This window comes from Erithacus rubecula (genome assembly GCF_903797595.1).
Source record: "Erithacus rubecula genome assembly, chromosome: 5".
Lineage (NCBI taxonomy): Eukaryota > Metazoa > Chordata > Aves > Passeriformes > Muscicapidae > Erithacus > Erithacus rubecula.
Genome location: NC_136687.1, coordinates 55,011,032 through 55,025,801, shown reverse-complemented (window position 1 = coordinate 55,025,801; position 14,770 = coordinate 55,011,032). Strand labels below are relative to the sequence as shown.

The 14,770-nt window shown below is 42.6% G+C and overlaps 1 protein-coding gene across 2 annotated transcripts in view; it reads right to left on the bottom strand.

The window, feature by feature from the left end:
• The window catches only part of AFF1 (ALF transcription elongation factor 1), a 67,188-nt gene that overhangs the window by 29,199 nt on the left and 23,219 nt on the right, over positions 1-14,770 (bottom strand). For both annotated transcript variants that reach the window (XM_079307231.1, XM_079307232.1), the window contains exon 3: positions 13,441-14,433. In XM_079307231.1, coding sequence (XP_079163357.1) covers positions 13,441-14,433 — 993 coding nt within the window. The remainder of the gene's footprint in view (positions 1-13,440; positions 14,434-14,770) is intronic.

Below are 14,770 nucleotides of genomic sequence, written 5' to 3'. Positions count from 1 at the left end.
CTCTATTTATCCTGATGATGGATTCAATAATGTTCTGCCAATAATTGAAAGAGGCTGCCAAAGCTTGAAGCTCAAACAGTATTGTTGATCGACACGAATTCATAAACAGGAAAATTCATAAAGACTTTCACACATTATCCTGAGGAACACCAGACACCAAGCAGATTCTCTGCCAAGGCTATTTAAATGTTCCATACCACAGAACATAAGTCCTACAATTATTTTCATCTTACAAATCTGTAGCACCTCTTATATTGTACCAAATATTTGCACAAATTGAAAATAATAATTTAAAAACCTTTATGAAGTGGGTATTTTAGATTATGAGAATAACACAAAAACCTGTCATGCAATCCAAAGTTTGCTCTTCTACCAGCAAATTTTCTGTGCCCTGGAAAGTACACAAAATCCATGTACAACACTGTATTTTCTCATGTGCACTAGCTTAGTCCATGGCCTTGTATTCCCTGAACTATGGATAAGGGATATTTTAACTGCTTGTAGCTAAATTAATTGGAAACAATAGAAAACTACTTGGTTTAGAAGCACATCCTGGTGAAACTTAGTAACTACAACAGCTCCCTGGAGCATAAAACCACACTTCCATTTTCAGCCCAAAAGCTCCATCAGCACCCAACTCTTCTAAGAAAACACAACTCTTCTCAGCTCTGGCATCAACAGCCCCTTGGGTGAACCTGGGAAAACATTGCTGTTGCAGCTGCTGCAATAAAAAAGACCCTTGCAAACCACTGGAGAAGTGACAACACAAGGGAAACAGGGAAGAAAAGCAAACAAAGCCATCAAAATTGTGTGAGTAATAAAGATGCAGACAGGTAGTCAACACAAGATTCTCTTCCGATTTCTTTCATGTTAAGAAATTGTAGGTATTTGGGGTTTTGTTTGTTTCCTTTGATATGCAAAAAGTATTAATGTTTTAAGAGGAAAAAGGTGGAGTTTAAGCTAAAGCCTACAAGTGTAAGTCTTTCCAGTGTTGCCTGTGAGCTTTGGATTAAGTTAATAACAAATCAGGCTGAAGTGTGTGCAAACACTTCAAAACAAACTGTATTTTGGGGATGAGACCATCCCTTCCTTGGCTTCACACTTCCCTCATAGGCAAGTGTAGGAATACTTGTATATATTTAGATTTTTCCTGGTGCTATTCTTCTATTACTTCAAAAACATTTCAGAAACATACAACAAAAAGGGACTTTCATTACTGTCATGAAACCTTTATAGGCATCATTTGTTTAAAATCTCTATTAATCCCTAATGACTGACTTCATAAACTATAGCCACAGATTTTAAAGGCCATTTTATTACAGGGAATATTGTCTGAGGTTTCATCACTACTGTAAAATAACATAGAGGTACTATTTGGCAGCAGAGTCCCTCTAACAGCAGCTTGAGCTGTTTCAGGAAATTCAGGAAACTGCTGTCACAGAACGACAAATCTGTGAGAAGGGAAAGCAATTTTCTCAGCAGGTTGACCAAGACTAGGATTAACTTTCACAAGAGAAATTACCACAAGACACATCATTTTTGGCACAGAAGAAGAAAACTCACTCAATTTCAACAGAAACATGACAACCACAATAAAAAACCCTCCCAAATTAAAGGTAAAATACAAAAAAAAAAAAAAAAAAAAAAAAAAAAAAGGAGAAAATAAAACACGAAGAAAACTGAAATTTTATAAAAACCTTAAATCAGATTCTCCTTGTGGAAAGCAGTGAAAAGGCAGCACACACTGCAGCAGCTGTAAGAAATATTTAGGGATGCACTTGTTTGAGTTTTGTGCCAGCTTCAGGTAGCCAGATGGGTGGGTTAAGCAATGGAGAATGAGCAGAAAAACAAGCATTACATCCTGGGTCTCCCCTCTCATCAACCTAGTTCTTCAACCTAATGGAGTGAGACTGGAATAATTCCAGCAAAACAAAGCAACGCTAAAGTAGATCTGCTTGACACTGCTTCCAGTGTTAAGTTTCACTTCTGTAGTCCATGAAAAACAAAACCTATTTATGCTTTTTTTTTCTGTATGCACACTAAAACCATGCTGAGGCACCACAGAAATGTACAGAAGGATTCTGCCTTATCCAGTCAAAGTCTTCAGAATTACACTATAAATGCATTTGTTTTCTCATTTGTGTTTATGCTGCTTGCTTGAAGTCACAAGATTTCATTGTGGACTACAGTCTACCAGTCTCAGAGTCCACAGGAGCCTTCTAAAATAATTTCTCTAGGTGCTATTTCAGGTCCTCTGTGGGCACCAGGGTTTCACCAGCAGTTTGCCTGCAGCCAAGTTCCCTGTGGACAGTTCTTAACTCATTGGAGCCCACTCCTCTCTTTTCCACGGCAACACCAAAGCTATTCCACTAAAAAAATACCACACCACCTTCTCTTCTGCTTCTGCCCACACCTCAACTCAGCAGCCCAGCTCCAAGTGAAGACAGCAGCCACAGCCTGTCACCACCCGTCGTTGCAGGTTTGAAAACAAATCAAACCATTCCCATGAGCTTTCTTCAGCTGACACTGAACGATCCTGGCAATTTAAGCATTTTACATCAAAATACTCAGCAAACAATGGTTGTACTGTCCTGCTCCTGCGTGGGTGCCTGCAGGAAATAAAACATTCTTTAAAGATTTTACACGCTTTTCTAACCCTGAGATGGATTATTTTGCTCAATCTAAAAATAAATACTCAGGCCTCCTTGTGTTCAAGCGGTGTAAGAAAAACAAATTGCTGTTTTGTCTTTCTTTGACTGAAGTAGCCAAGGGGGTTATGTCCTGGGGGAACAGATTGTTGATATGTTTTAATGAAGGATTCCTTACAAATCCTGAGCTGCTGGCAAAAATTTGTGCATCTCTTGTTAACCTCCACCTAATGATAATATAACTGAAATCCAGACAAAGTAAGCATGAAATTTAAGCACAGCATCACCTGCACATTGCAATGCAGACCAGGAATCCAGCCAAGGCTGATTATCTCTCTAGTAAGTTGTTCTGATAAAGAACCTCCATGCAAGAGCACCTCTCCTCTGCAATACCATCTGTACAGTAGCTCTAAAAAGCCTAGTTCTGAACTCTTGATTCCAAAAAACTTTCTCACCTACTGTGCCCTTAAAGTCTCTCCAGCAAATAAAATTTAATCCTGCTTGATGTGAATCTCTAAGTACTGTGTCCATAAAAGGCTGAGGTTGCATCCCCTTGCTCCCTGCAGAACGAATACACGACAGTCCCTCAATGTAAGCATTTGAGTGAGAGCAGCAAACCACTGTTTCAGGTATTTTCTCATTTCCAGTACCACCTCATTGCAATTTATGCTCATAGATGCATTTTTACAGTATTTCGACTAGCCTGACTCTAGCCTACTCCAGAAAAAAGCTGGTCATTGCAGCTGAAACAACAAAAGATAAGAAAATAATAACTGTGTTTGTTAAGAACATCAAGGAAAATTGGGGATTTTCGTGGTGAGAGGCATCCTGTGGTTCTGGGGATCACCTCAGGTAATTAACTGCTTCTGTCCCTCAGAAATGCTTTCCCTGTCCAAAGACCCTTTGCCCTTGGAAAACAAGCTGAGTTAGATTTATGATGGCAGTGCTGGCACTTGGTGCACCTCCTCTTAATGACTCAGTAGAGAAGACTTGGAGATGCAGGCTCTCCCAGCTGTTTGAAAGCACCCTCAGCACCTCCCTGCATTACCAACACTGCCAATAAAAGTTTGGGAAATGAAACAAATTGAAGAGGCAGGCTGGAGCCTGGAGCAACATCACAAGTCCCTCACCAGCACCCAACATAGCTCTGTGCTGCTGCTGCTGCTGCTTGGGACAGATCACACAACCTGGAGGGGAGCTGAAAGGCATCAGTCACCAGGACCTGTGCATCAAAGGAAAAGGCAAGTGGGAGCGACATTAATAAAGGGATGCTTGTTAGTACATCTAAGGATAGCATTCCCAAAGGAAAAGGAGAAGAAAACACATGTGTTGAAAGGATAGGAATCGTATCTCTTCCCCTAAGAAAATGAAGTTCTTAACTCAGAAAGAGCCCACATGCTATTTTTAAACCTTAATGGAAATGGAAGAAATATCTTTTAAAGCTTCCAAACCAAGGAACTTAACCTGTGGGTTAAAAAATAGCAGGATATCCTTCTGCTTGCAGAGGCAACTATCACTATTGTTTAATGACTGAATTAAATGCAAAAAAATCTATTTCTAGATTTTGTGTTTTGTGGTTTTAACAGCAAGGTGCCTTATTATTATCACCATTATCATGTCTACACAGATGAAAGTTATCCTCCAAGACAAATATTGGATAATCTCTTGGAAGCTCCCTATCTTGCTAAAGACAATGGGAAACCAAACAAGTCCTGTCCACCTGGTCACTCTTCAATTTTGTATGCTAAACAGAGTGATCAGGTAACTGAAAGTAGCCTAACTTGAAAGTAGTTTAACTTATACTTTCAGCTGTAAAAGCACTGTCTGAGGTTAACATGGTCTGCTCCCAGGAGATGTTTGCTATTCCTCAGCTGAGCACATGCAGACACTTTCATCCTCTCCTCAGCAAACAGCTTTGTGCACTCAGCAAAAAGCTCACAGCACCCTGAGCTTGTTTGCCAGGTGGGAACAGAGGCCAGGGCTGGACACAGCCTTCTAGAACCTTCTTTGCTTATGCTGTGCCTAGAACAACCATTCCACAATATTTAAAATCTGCACATGGAAGACACTTGCCTTTGCCATGACTCAAAATGTAAGGTTCCTTAAAAGACATTTTTATCATTGCCTAAACTCTGCATTAAAGACTGCAGACGGTGTTCCCCAAGCCCCAGGAATTCTTTATGGCCAGGCTTACACACTGCAGAGCTGTCACATGAAATTTGCATCTGCAGCCAAGCAAAGCAGGAGGTGCTGAGCTAACCTGCCCAGCTGGGATTTGAGAAGTGATCCTTGCCAGTCAGGTGTAATAAGAAGGCTACAGGCCACGAGCCTCCCATGCTCAAAAAGCTATCAGAAAACAAAGCCATGCTGAGAGGATAAGGGAGGGTCAGTTCACCTTCTTTCCTTGTCTGTGTAACTTGGAGGGAAGAAATGGCTTTTTTGCTTATTTAGCATACTGTCTGAATGGCTTGTAATTAAAATCCAAAAAAGGAGAGATGATTACAAGAAGTAAGACACCAGCCAACCACTGCCTAAGGAAAAGCTCTCTCCATCTTTTTCAATCCTAGGGAAAGCAAACTGGAGATGACTACAGACATTTCCAGATTTTCTGTATCACTGTTGCACTGCCCATAATTTCCTTCATACATAATTGCTCAAATGATGCCAATATTTGCATCAAGTTCCCAAGAACTGATGGCAAAATACACAAATAATTTCAAATACCTCAGGGATGTGAGCAGGCAGGTTCATAATTTGTAGACATGATGGATAGGGCTCAACACCTTTGTGTACTGTGACTTTTTTATGTCCTCTCAGGCAACATCTCTACATTGTAACAGGTTCACATGAAATCCTTGTCCAGCTGACATTTCCCTACATGTGCAGCACAGAAGGCTCTGAGGAAATGTCTAAGGAAATGTCTAAGGGAAGGGTAGGACATACCCAAGGGGTTACTGCTACCATAGCAAACAGAAAAATAAATACCACACTGCTTCTCCTCTTGCTTTCATTATGGAAAAATGTGCAATATTACTGTGGCAACATCAATACTGTATTGGCAAAGAGAGGCAGGAATGGAGCTGACCTGCACTGGCAAGGGATGTCCTCTGCACTGGTAAAGCACAGATGGCATTCCTTCAGCACACTCAGCCACAGATCAACAAAGCAAAACTGCAAAGAGACAAGCAATGGGACAGCCCAAGAGCACCTTCAGTAAAATGCCTGCTTGAAGTGAAAACATTCAGGCTGAATATACTACACCTTTCACCTGTAGAGAATAGATGGTGTTCAGCCAAGTCTGAATTACAACTTGGTCTGAACAGCAGTGAGCTGACAGGCTGATGAAAAAAATCAAAGTATTCCTTGTATGAGGAGTAGGACTTGAATCTAACATAACTGTCTCCTGTTACATGGATTCACCCTATATCTTCCCAAACCTTTACCATTCTTCATTAGTCACTGCTATTCAAACCAACATGCATAACTTACATTTTAAAAAACTAGTGTTCTTACACCAAGTTAAATAAATACAAGCTTTAAAAGAAATAGACACCACAGTGTTAATAAGGGATTCCTTATTCAACACATTCTACAACAAGTTTGTAAAATGCTTATTTACTCTACCAGTGTGCTTGTTCTAAAGACACAGAAACATACTTGCAAACACATACAGTAGTTAACCTTAAAAATCATGGGTAAGTGCTCACTCACTGCTCCCCTTGGGGGTGCTTCCAATTCAATAGTGTATTAAAACAAATACTTGAATTAAGGCTCTAGTTCAAGATTCTCTTAAAATTATGCTATTACAGAAACTGAATTCTCTCATCTCTCAAGAAAAGGAAAAAAAAATAAGTATTGCTATGTTGTTGCTATTCTTTATAACTTCAAGCAATAAAAAATAATCTGGAAAGTTTAAGTAATTTTTTTGGAATTTTTTTTAATGGTCAGTTTTTTTCTTTTGACTTAGTGAAGCTTAGTAAACCAGACAAGATAACATTTCTGACTATGGCACCTAAGCTACATGGTAATCTCCTGAATAGCAAAAGCCACTATTTGTCTTCAAAAGAAAGTGCACATTTGAACAAGTCACTCAAACTGGAGTTTCTGTAAGTAATGGGAGTTTAGGCCAAGTTTCATAACTGGTTAAAAATTAGTCCACAAGCCAAGTACTATTGAGCTCTATTTCCTTAGCAGCCAAAGCAAACATCACCCTTGTTCCTTCCTCCTTTGATTCCAGAAAATCTCCATCTGAAGAACAGGCAGAAAGGCCAAAGTAGTTGAATTGAGTATCCTGGAAAAGAGGGACTCATATAAGGCTGTAGTGGCTTTTATTAGATTAAGGTGGTTGTGGAGGGGTGGGGGGGCATAGGACACTTTCCAACATCCAGCCCTGGCTGGGTCTGAAACAAGCACAAAGGGATGTCAGCTGTAGTTTGTCTCCCTGTGGCTGGAAACATGCAAAGGAAGCTGGGCTGGTGGCAGAGCCTCTCTTTTTGCTTGGAGCACAGTGGACTCTCAAGATCACATCTCCCACTGTTTGCTACCCCTGACTATATGCAAAAAAGAGCATCTCAATATCTAATAACATTTATGAACCATTTGACCAATGGAACAAATTGGCAAGAAGATATAACACTGTTAAAGTTGGTTTGGAAGAGAAATTGGTGTGCTGAAAGCAGGAGATAAACATATTAGGAGTATCACCTTTTCCAATAGGGTTTTAAAATACTCTGCTGGCTTAAAACAATGAATTGTCTTATTACTGCCTAAGTAATAAATGCTCATCATTATGAAGATAAAAGCTGGCATCTAAAGCTTGGGAGGGAGAAGGATGTTAAAGATATTTCAGACAGCAACATTGTTACACATCAGAGAAAATGAAAAATGAGACCTGAAACTTCAAAGCACAGAATAATGACACAAGGAAACAAATAAGAGAGGCATAACTCATATAAAAACCGACTGCACTGAGCAGTGTGCCAGGGCAGGAACATCACTATTTGCTGACTTCATTTCAAAGATTACCATATGGCTGCAGTCAGACTTTGGGGATTGGCAATTTCATGCCCTACCCAGGACTATCGGGAAGCCCTTCTCCATGCAGGACTGTACCAGCTCATACAAACAGCAGGGGAACTCTTCTCCCCTTGATGCTGATGCTCACTGAAAACCAGAGAGTTGACCAATACCTCAGTGAGGCACCTTCCTGCTGCAGCACCCACATGGGGCAAGAGCACTGCCATCAGTGCCCAAGAAGCACCAGACTTGTCATAACCCACATCATTGTGCTCATCCATATTCCTATGGAGCATCCTTAAGCTGCAAAATGCCACTTCCAGTGAGACTCACTGTTAGTCACTAAAAAATAAAAAATCCCATGAAGTAAGAAATACAACACAAAGCACATGCCAAACATTTTCCTACACTCATTTAAAGCAAAGAATCAGATCAAAGTCCAGTAGCATTAGGAGATTGCTAATGAGATGACCAATGGAAGACAAATCTTGTGTTTCATTCCTAACAGCACATCTCTTGAATAAGACACCATGAGGCTATGGCAAAAATAATTGCAAGGCTCAAAACAGGCTCTGAGGAAACATCTCCAGTGGCATTTGGGACCACCAAAGCAAAGACCTCCAGGCTGGCACTTACCTATGAAGTACTGCTTGGCCAGGGAGGTGCACAACCACACAGAGGTGTTTTAAGACTTGCCTCGTTTATAAGCTTTTTCATCCTTCAGTAACTGGAGAAGTTAACTCCATTTACACGAGGCAGCCTGCAATTATTGCAAGACTCGCTGAGAACACTCCCCTCTCCCTGCCAGCCCATCCTTCAGCGACTGCTGCCAGTGAGATGTGACAGGCAGACCCAGACACAGCCTCCCCTGGCCTTCACAGGGCTGGTGCCTGCCTGGGCTCCCCCTCGCCCCCTGAAGCCAGCTGCTGACCCCACCCTGGCACCGGCCGTGTGCTGCACTTACCTCTCTGAACATGTCTTACTGCCCACATGGCAGGGCAGATTTCCTGTTTTCATACATTGCCTTGTCAGCCCTAATCAGTGTCAATAGGTTATGGTGTCTTTTGTGCTGGCGGCGTCAGCCCTGACAGGAAAGAACTTTTAATCTCTTTCCTCACACCGAGCCATGAGAAGCTGCAGGCGCTCCCAGGCATAACTCCCTTGGCTCCTCTCCGAAAAATTCTCTCAAGCACTCGGTTGCTTAGCAATATTTGCCTTCCCCCTGTACAGTTCAAATTGGCAACATCTGTCCCTTTGGCACTTTCCACTTGTGCAAGAAATGGTGCAGAGAGTTTCAGAAATCTACAGAGAGGTTGGTGGAGACGATTTGTGTGAGCCATCAGAGCTGCTTTGGCATTTTATTGCAGGTTTATTTCCAGCCTGGATAGAAAGTGTGGCTTCTTCCAAAGGAGATGCACACAAGGGAAAATCCTCTTTTGCATCCGGTGGGACTCACCTATTAAATCAAATACAAGTAGCTTTTTCTGTTTACATAACTACACCCACATGCTCTGGCTTGGCTTAGCTGAGAAAACCCAAACAAAACACAGCTCTGACATATAATTCTTTCCTGTCAACTGGGATTGACTGTGACTTCTCCTAAGATACTGCACGCTCACCAAGTGAGAGAAAATGAGAGAAGCCAAAAGGTGTTTATGGATTTTAAAAATGAAAAAGCTGTGTGCAGTCCTAACCTCATAACCACTAGTCAAACCCCCAAATTGCCTGTGGCCCATGAAACCATCCCAAGAGGCAGTGATCAAGGTCATTGCCTCTGGATGTACCTGCAACTCAACAAATGCAGGCAACAAGAAACTAAAATAATGTAAGAGCACAAAAAGTACCAGTTGCTTTCATTTCTGAGAGCCAAAAGGATATGTAGAGAACACCCAAGAGATTTGTCTTTGGGCACTTCATATTACAATGAGCAGCAGAGAATCCCATAGTAAACCTTCCTCTGGCTGCAATTCATTTCAGCTCACACCACAATGCCCAAGGGCTGTGAGAAAGGCCTTGGATGGCACAGCTTTGGATATTCACATGCAAGTTGTTAGGGATGCTTACCAAAAATGACATAGCTCAGTTGTTGCTCTTATGGTGGGTTGAGGTTTGTTTTTTTGCCTTTAAAACTTTTCTTACCCAAAACAGTCAGAAAAAGTAACAACTCTCACTTGAGTTTGATCTGCTTCTTTAGCAGCCAGGCTCCAGCATCAAGCCAAATTGACACAATGCCTGTGGGGAAGCATGGAAACCCTTCTCCAATCACCTAAAGCACTTCTGATTATAAACGGCAGCAGAGGACACACAGGAGTAACATCTTGTTACCTGTCTTGGTACAAAGCACAGAAAATCAAATAGTAAAAAAAAAAAAAAAAAGGAATACAAGAGCAAGGGAAAAAAAGCCCCAAACAAAACACAATCTCCTTTCTGATCAGTAAAAGAGAAATAAATAAAAGATTAGTATAAAGATGACAATAGCTTAATGCTAACTACTGTGTGTTTATTACACAAGGCCAACAGTGCTACGTCTTTAAAAATTTTAATTTTGAAAGGATGCAGGTTTAAAACAACATATTTATTTCTACTTTACAGAGTTCACCTATCTGACAACTCCTACCAATAGAAAAACTCAGATGCTATGAAGAGAAGTCCACTGAAAAATTATTTATCTAGAACTTTTTATATTTGCCATCCAAACATCTGTATAGGTATTTAGTAATTACTATTTACTACATAACAACCGTGTTTTAATTGGAGAACACTGATAAATGTTTACTGAGAAACACAGCTCAGTAACAGCAATTTTGAACACTGAGGTATCTGCGTGCACTCTGTGCTTCAAGGATAATACAGTGTTACCAAAAAGACTTAACACACCTGGGGTGCTTCATTGTTGCTTGTTGTTGTTCAGGAGTTCTAAATTGGTTGCTTTCCGTTTTGCTTCCCAGTTCACAGGCTGAATCCGTCATTACAAGAGGTAAAAGGAGCAAAAGAGCTATACCCTAACACAACCAAAATTTTTGGGAAAACAAAGCCAAATCTTCAATGAGCATCAAGGGCCCTACATTCCTCCGTACACTATGCCCTTAATAATGCTTGAGGATTTACAAACACTCTCCCTCTAAACAGCCTGACTGCTTCTTCCCCTGCTGTCAAGCTGATTCCCTTTTACACATCACAGTCTGTGTCAATGGAGGCAATACAAGGGTCTTTGTTGGTGCTGCAGCTCTTCCAAAGACACAGAGAGAGAGAATGGCTTTAAAAGCATCTTTGTTTAGGTGCTGGGGAAGAGGCAAAACATGGCACACAAAGAGAAGTGATGCATCCAAGCTTCTCCATGTGTGCTATCTTTTTGACCCTTCTCACAACAAATTTGGAAAGATGCCTTGAAGGGACAGTGATGACATTTGAAAGTGAAGGCTTTGATTTGGGGAAGAGGGGAAAGAGCTGTTCAGTGTCTCTGTGAATGCAAAGTGAGTCACTGCACTGCTATCCACTGTGGAATCATTCCCTCTGCAGTGAAACTGTGTGTCTAGTCGGCCTGGAAGGCTGAACTTTTCAGTGCTCCCATGAGCAGAAGCTGTCAATAATAAATTCACAGCTGCAGGTGAAACACGCCTTAGAAATTCAATTAACCAGAACACATGTTGAGGAAATGACTTTCCTAAGTCATATCAAGGGAAATCACAGGAAAAACTGTATTTGGCATGTGGCTGTTCAGTAAACTGGGGCCAAACAGCTCAGGGAAGAAGAGGGAAGAACAGCAGAGTTTCTGCTGGTCTAGACCTATTCACTATCAGGGTCATTGCAGGGCAGGAGCCCCCCTACAGTTCCTGTTTCACCAAGAACTAAAGAGATGACCTTCAGCCAACAGACCCCAAATCCTGGACAGCACATCCAGCACACAGGCAATAATATATCCAGGAGTGCCACCTCACTGTTTCTTCCTCTTCCCCCTCCAGACTTCAGCCCTGGAGGGTTCTGTTATCAAATAGATGTTCATCATGGAGACCAAACAGAAGTAAGCAAATGTGACAATGACAAGGCTGAAAAAAGCAGAAATCAAAGTAATATATTTTTCACTAGAGCTTATAGAGACATTATCCAAAATGCCTGTATTTCTCCCTGGCTATGCACAGAAAACAATCAGGGGCCACAGCCTAAAGATCCCTATTGCAAATAAGGATCATTCAGCATATTCACAAAAAAGGTTCCTCTATCAGCTTCAAAATGGACTAAGCACATAATTAAAACCAGGATCCTGGTTTAAAAAAAAAAAAAAAAAGAAAAAAAACCAACAACACTTTTTTATCTTCAATTCCCTTTTTTGTGTTCTTACTTTGCCAGAGATGCAACAGAAGGAGCATGAGCAATGGTACTCCTGCAATGGCAACTGTAGGAATTTCATGGGCATTTGTACTCAGACTCAGATGCTCAACAGAGAGTTAGAAAAAGGTTTCATTCAGCAGAGAGCATCATAGCTAATGCTGCCCTATTAAAACTCATATTAAACTAGAGTTACATGAGATGAGAGAAGTATGGGGATGGGAAAGACAATAATGCAGATGAGACAACAACATAGTGTAGAAGGTGATGCCCGGCAGTGCTTTATTTCTCTCCCAGGAGTAAAATCTGGTTAAGCAAATAAGGTGATGTGGACCTCAGTGAACTTCCTGTTTTGAGGTGTGACGTGCAATGCCAAACCTACCAGGCAGCAAATAAAGTCTCTCAGCATGAAAGTACTTCACAACTTCTCAACAATGTCATCTTGACAGCTTCCTCTCATTTTCCACAACATACTGCCTACAGCCATTTGCAGCTGATCCACACCCTTTTCCATGAAAAATAGACTGCACCCACACTCTTCTTTTTCATTACAAAGGTGGCAAAATACAATTAAAAACAATCTCCATAGGTCTCCTTGCCCAGCTGCCTTAGGACCATGGGATCTTACATTCCATAGGGCATAGCAATAACCTCAGGGCTGAAGGATGAGCACAGCAAATCTCCAAAATGTATCAGGGGACCAAGTGCCTTTGAGCTCACAGGAGGCCAAGTCTGGAGGCAGGCAGAGTCAGTGTTCTGGTCCCTTGGCACAGCTGAAACTGGGCTTCAAAGGGCACAGGAAAAGGAGTTGCTTAACAACACGTGTACAATGCTGCTCCTCCTCTCCCACTGTTTTACCATTCAGGGCTTCTGTCTCCATCCCACACAACAAATCAGAGAGGTGGCCTTGGGTCAGCAAAACATGTGGAGTACAACAAGAAAATCTGCAGTATCAAGTCATATTTTCCTGTGGGTCTACAGTGGGATTTTAGAAACTTAGAGAGGAGAATCCTGTGGTGTTCACAGTCCCTTATCACAAAGCCCAGGTGACCACAGAATCCTGTCCCAGTATTCAGTGAGGATCTGGGGCCTCCACCCACCACCACTTGGAGTCCTGACACTCTGCATCAACACTTGATCTTCTCATCATATTTCCCCCTACTTTTAAACAAGCCTTAGAGAAAAACAAAAATTATGGACACAGAGGCAGGCTCAAACCATAAAACCTGCTGCAGCCTCACTGAGAAAGCAATGGAAAAATCACAGGAAATGTCACATTTTCACCATTCTAACAGGTATCTCACACCCAGGTCAACCTCAAAACGTACCTTCCAAACAGGGTAACACACAGAGTCATCACTGCTTCTGGCAGTCACTGCAGTGTGATGACCTGTTCTCCCACAGCCAAACTTAACCTGCTCCAACAGACATCCACAAAAACTCCACTCACCTCTATGGGCTCAGAAGGGGTTTCAAATTTGGATAGTTCTGCTTTGGCTTTTGCCTTCAAATCAGAGAGATCCTCATCACTCTCTTCCTTGGGCTCAGAAGGGGTTTCCAACTTGGATAGTTCAGCTTTAACTTTTTCCTTCAAATCTGAGACATCTTCATTGGGTCCTTCATGGTATTCCTCCAGGAGAGGTTTGAGCTCCAGGGATTCAAATGGTGCCTGATCTTGGCCATCCATGGGTCTGACATAGGCAGTTGGTTTCTGTTGCATTGCACTGGCTTTTGATGTCAAAGAAGGGGGGAAAGTCTGAGAGGAAGGCTGAGTGGTGCTGGTCAAGGTAACGGCTGGGCTGTCCCGACTTTCCTTCTCCTGTGATCCTGTCACCAAGTCCTGTAATGATTTGGTTTGACTGTAGGCTGACCCATGACTTTTGCTGCTGTTCTGTGACCTGGAATTGATGTTCTGGCTGGAATGTAGAGGTGACAGGGGTGCCACAGGAGAAGACAACAAACATGGCAGGAAAGGGGAGAGTGCCAGAGGGGAGGCCTGCCTGCCATGAGCACGGCCTTCCCCAGTGCCAGGCTTGTCATTGTGGCCGTGGGGAAAACCTGCCTGAGCGTCCCGGGCACCCCGGCCGTGCTCCTGAGCCCGGGCACTGGGCAAGCTGCGGCTCCTGCTCTGCAAACCTGGGGCTGCTTCTGCTCCTGGCTGTGCCTTTGGGTGGTGGCTGGAGTGGCTGGGAGCACGAGGGGGTACAAGCAAGGGTCCCACGGGCGGGCGGCGGGGCAGGTGCTGGAATGAAGGTGGCAGTGTCCGGATGGCCTTCTCAGGGAAGTACGGGCGATCAGGCTGTCCGGGGGGAAACACTGGGGCAACACTCTTTGGAATCCCTATGAGGTTTTGACAAGATTTGTTGCTCATGAACTCCTTGACCTCCTCATAATTGCCCAGCATGTTCTGAATTCGGCTTGACAACTCATCTTCTTTATTAGTCTGCAACAGAAGAACAAAGAGGTGGACATTTCAAAAGCCCCTCAAGAGATCCAGCTCAGGAAGAGACATTCTTCAGAATCTTAATCACCACACCATGAGACAAGCTCATGTTGATCCTGCAAATCTCTCCAAAGCAGATGGGACTGCTCGAGCCACTATCAGCTATTCCAAGCCAAGCCTGGTGTACCTGCAGCCTCCAGGAGTGCTAACATCAGATTCATCTGTTACACCCACAGCTGCAGGCAGACAGGCAGCCAAGCTTCTCCTGAGCACTCTCCTTCAAACTACAGGGGGCCAGCCCAAAGTCCATACTGCTCTTGTACAGCCAACAGATTCA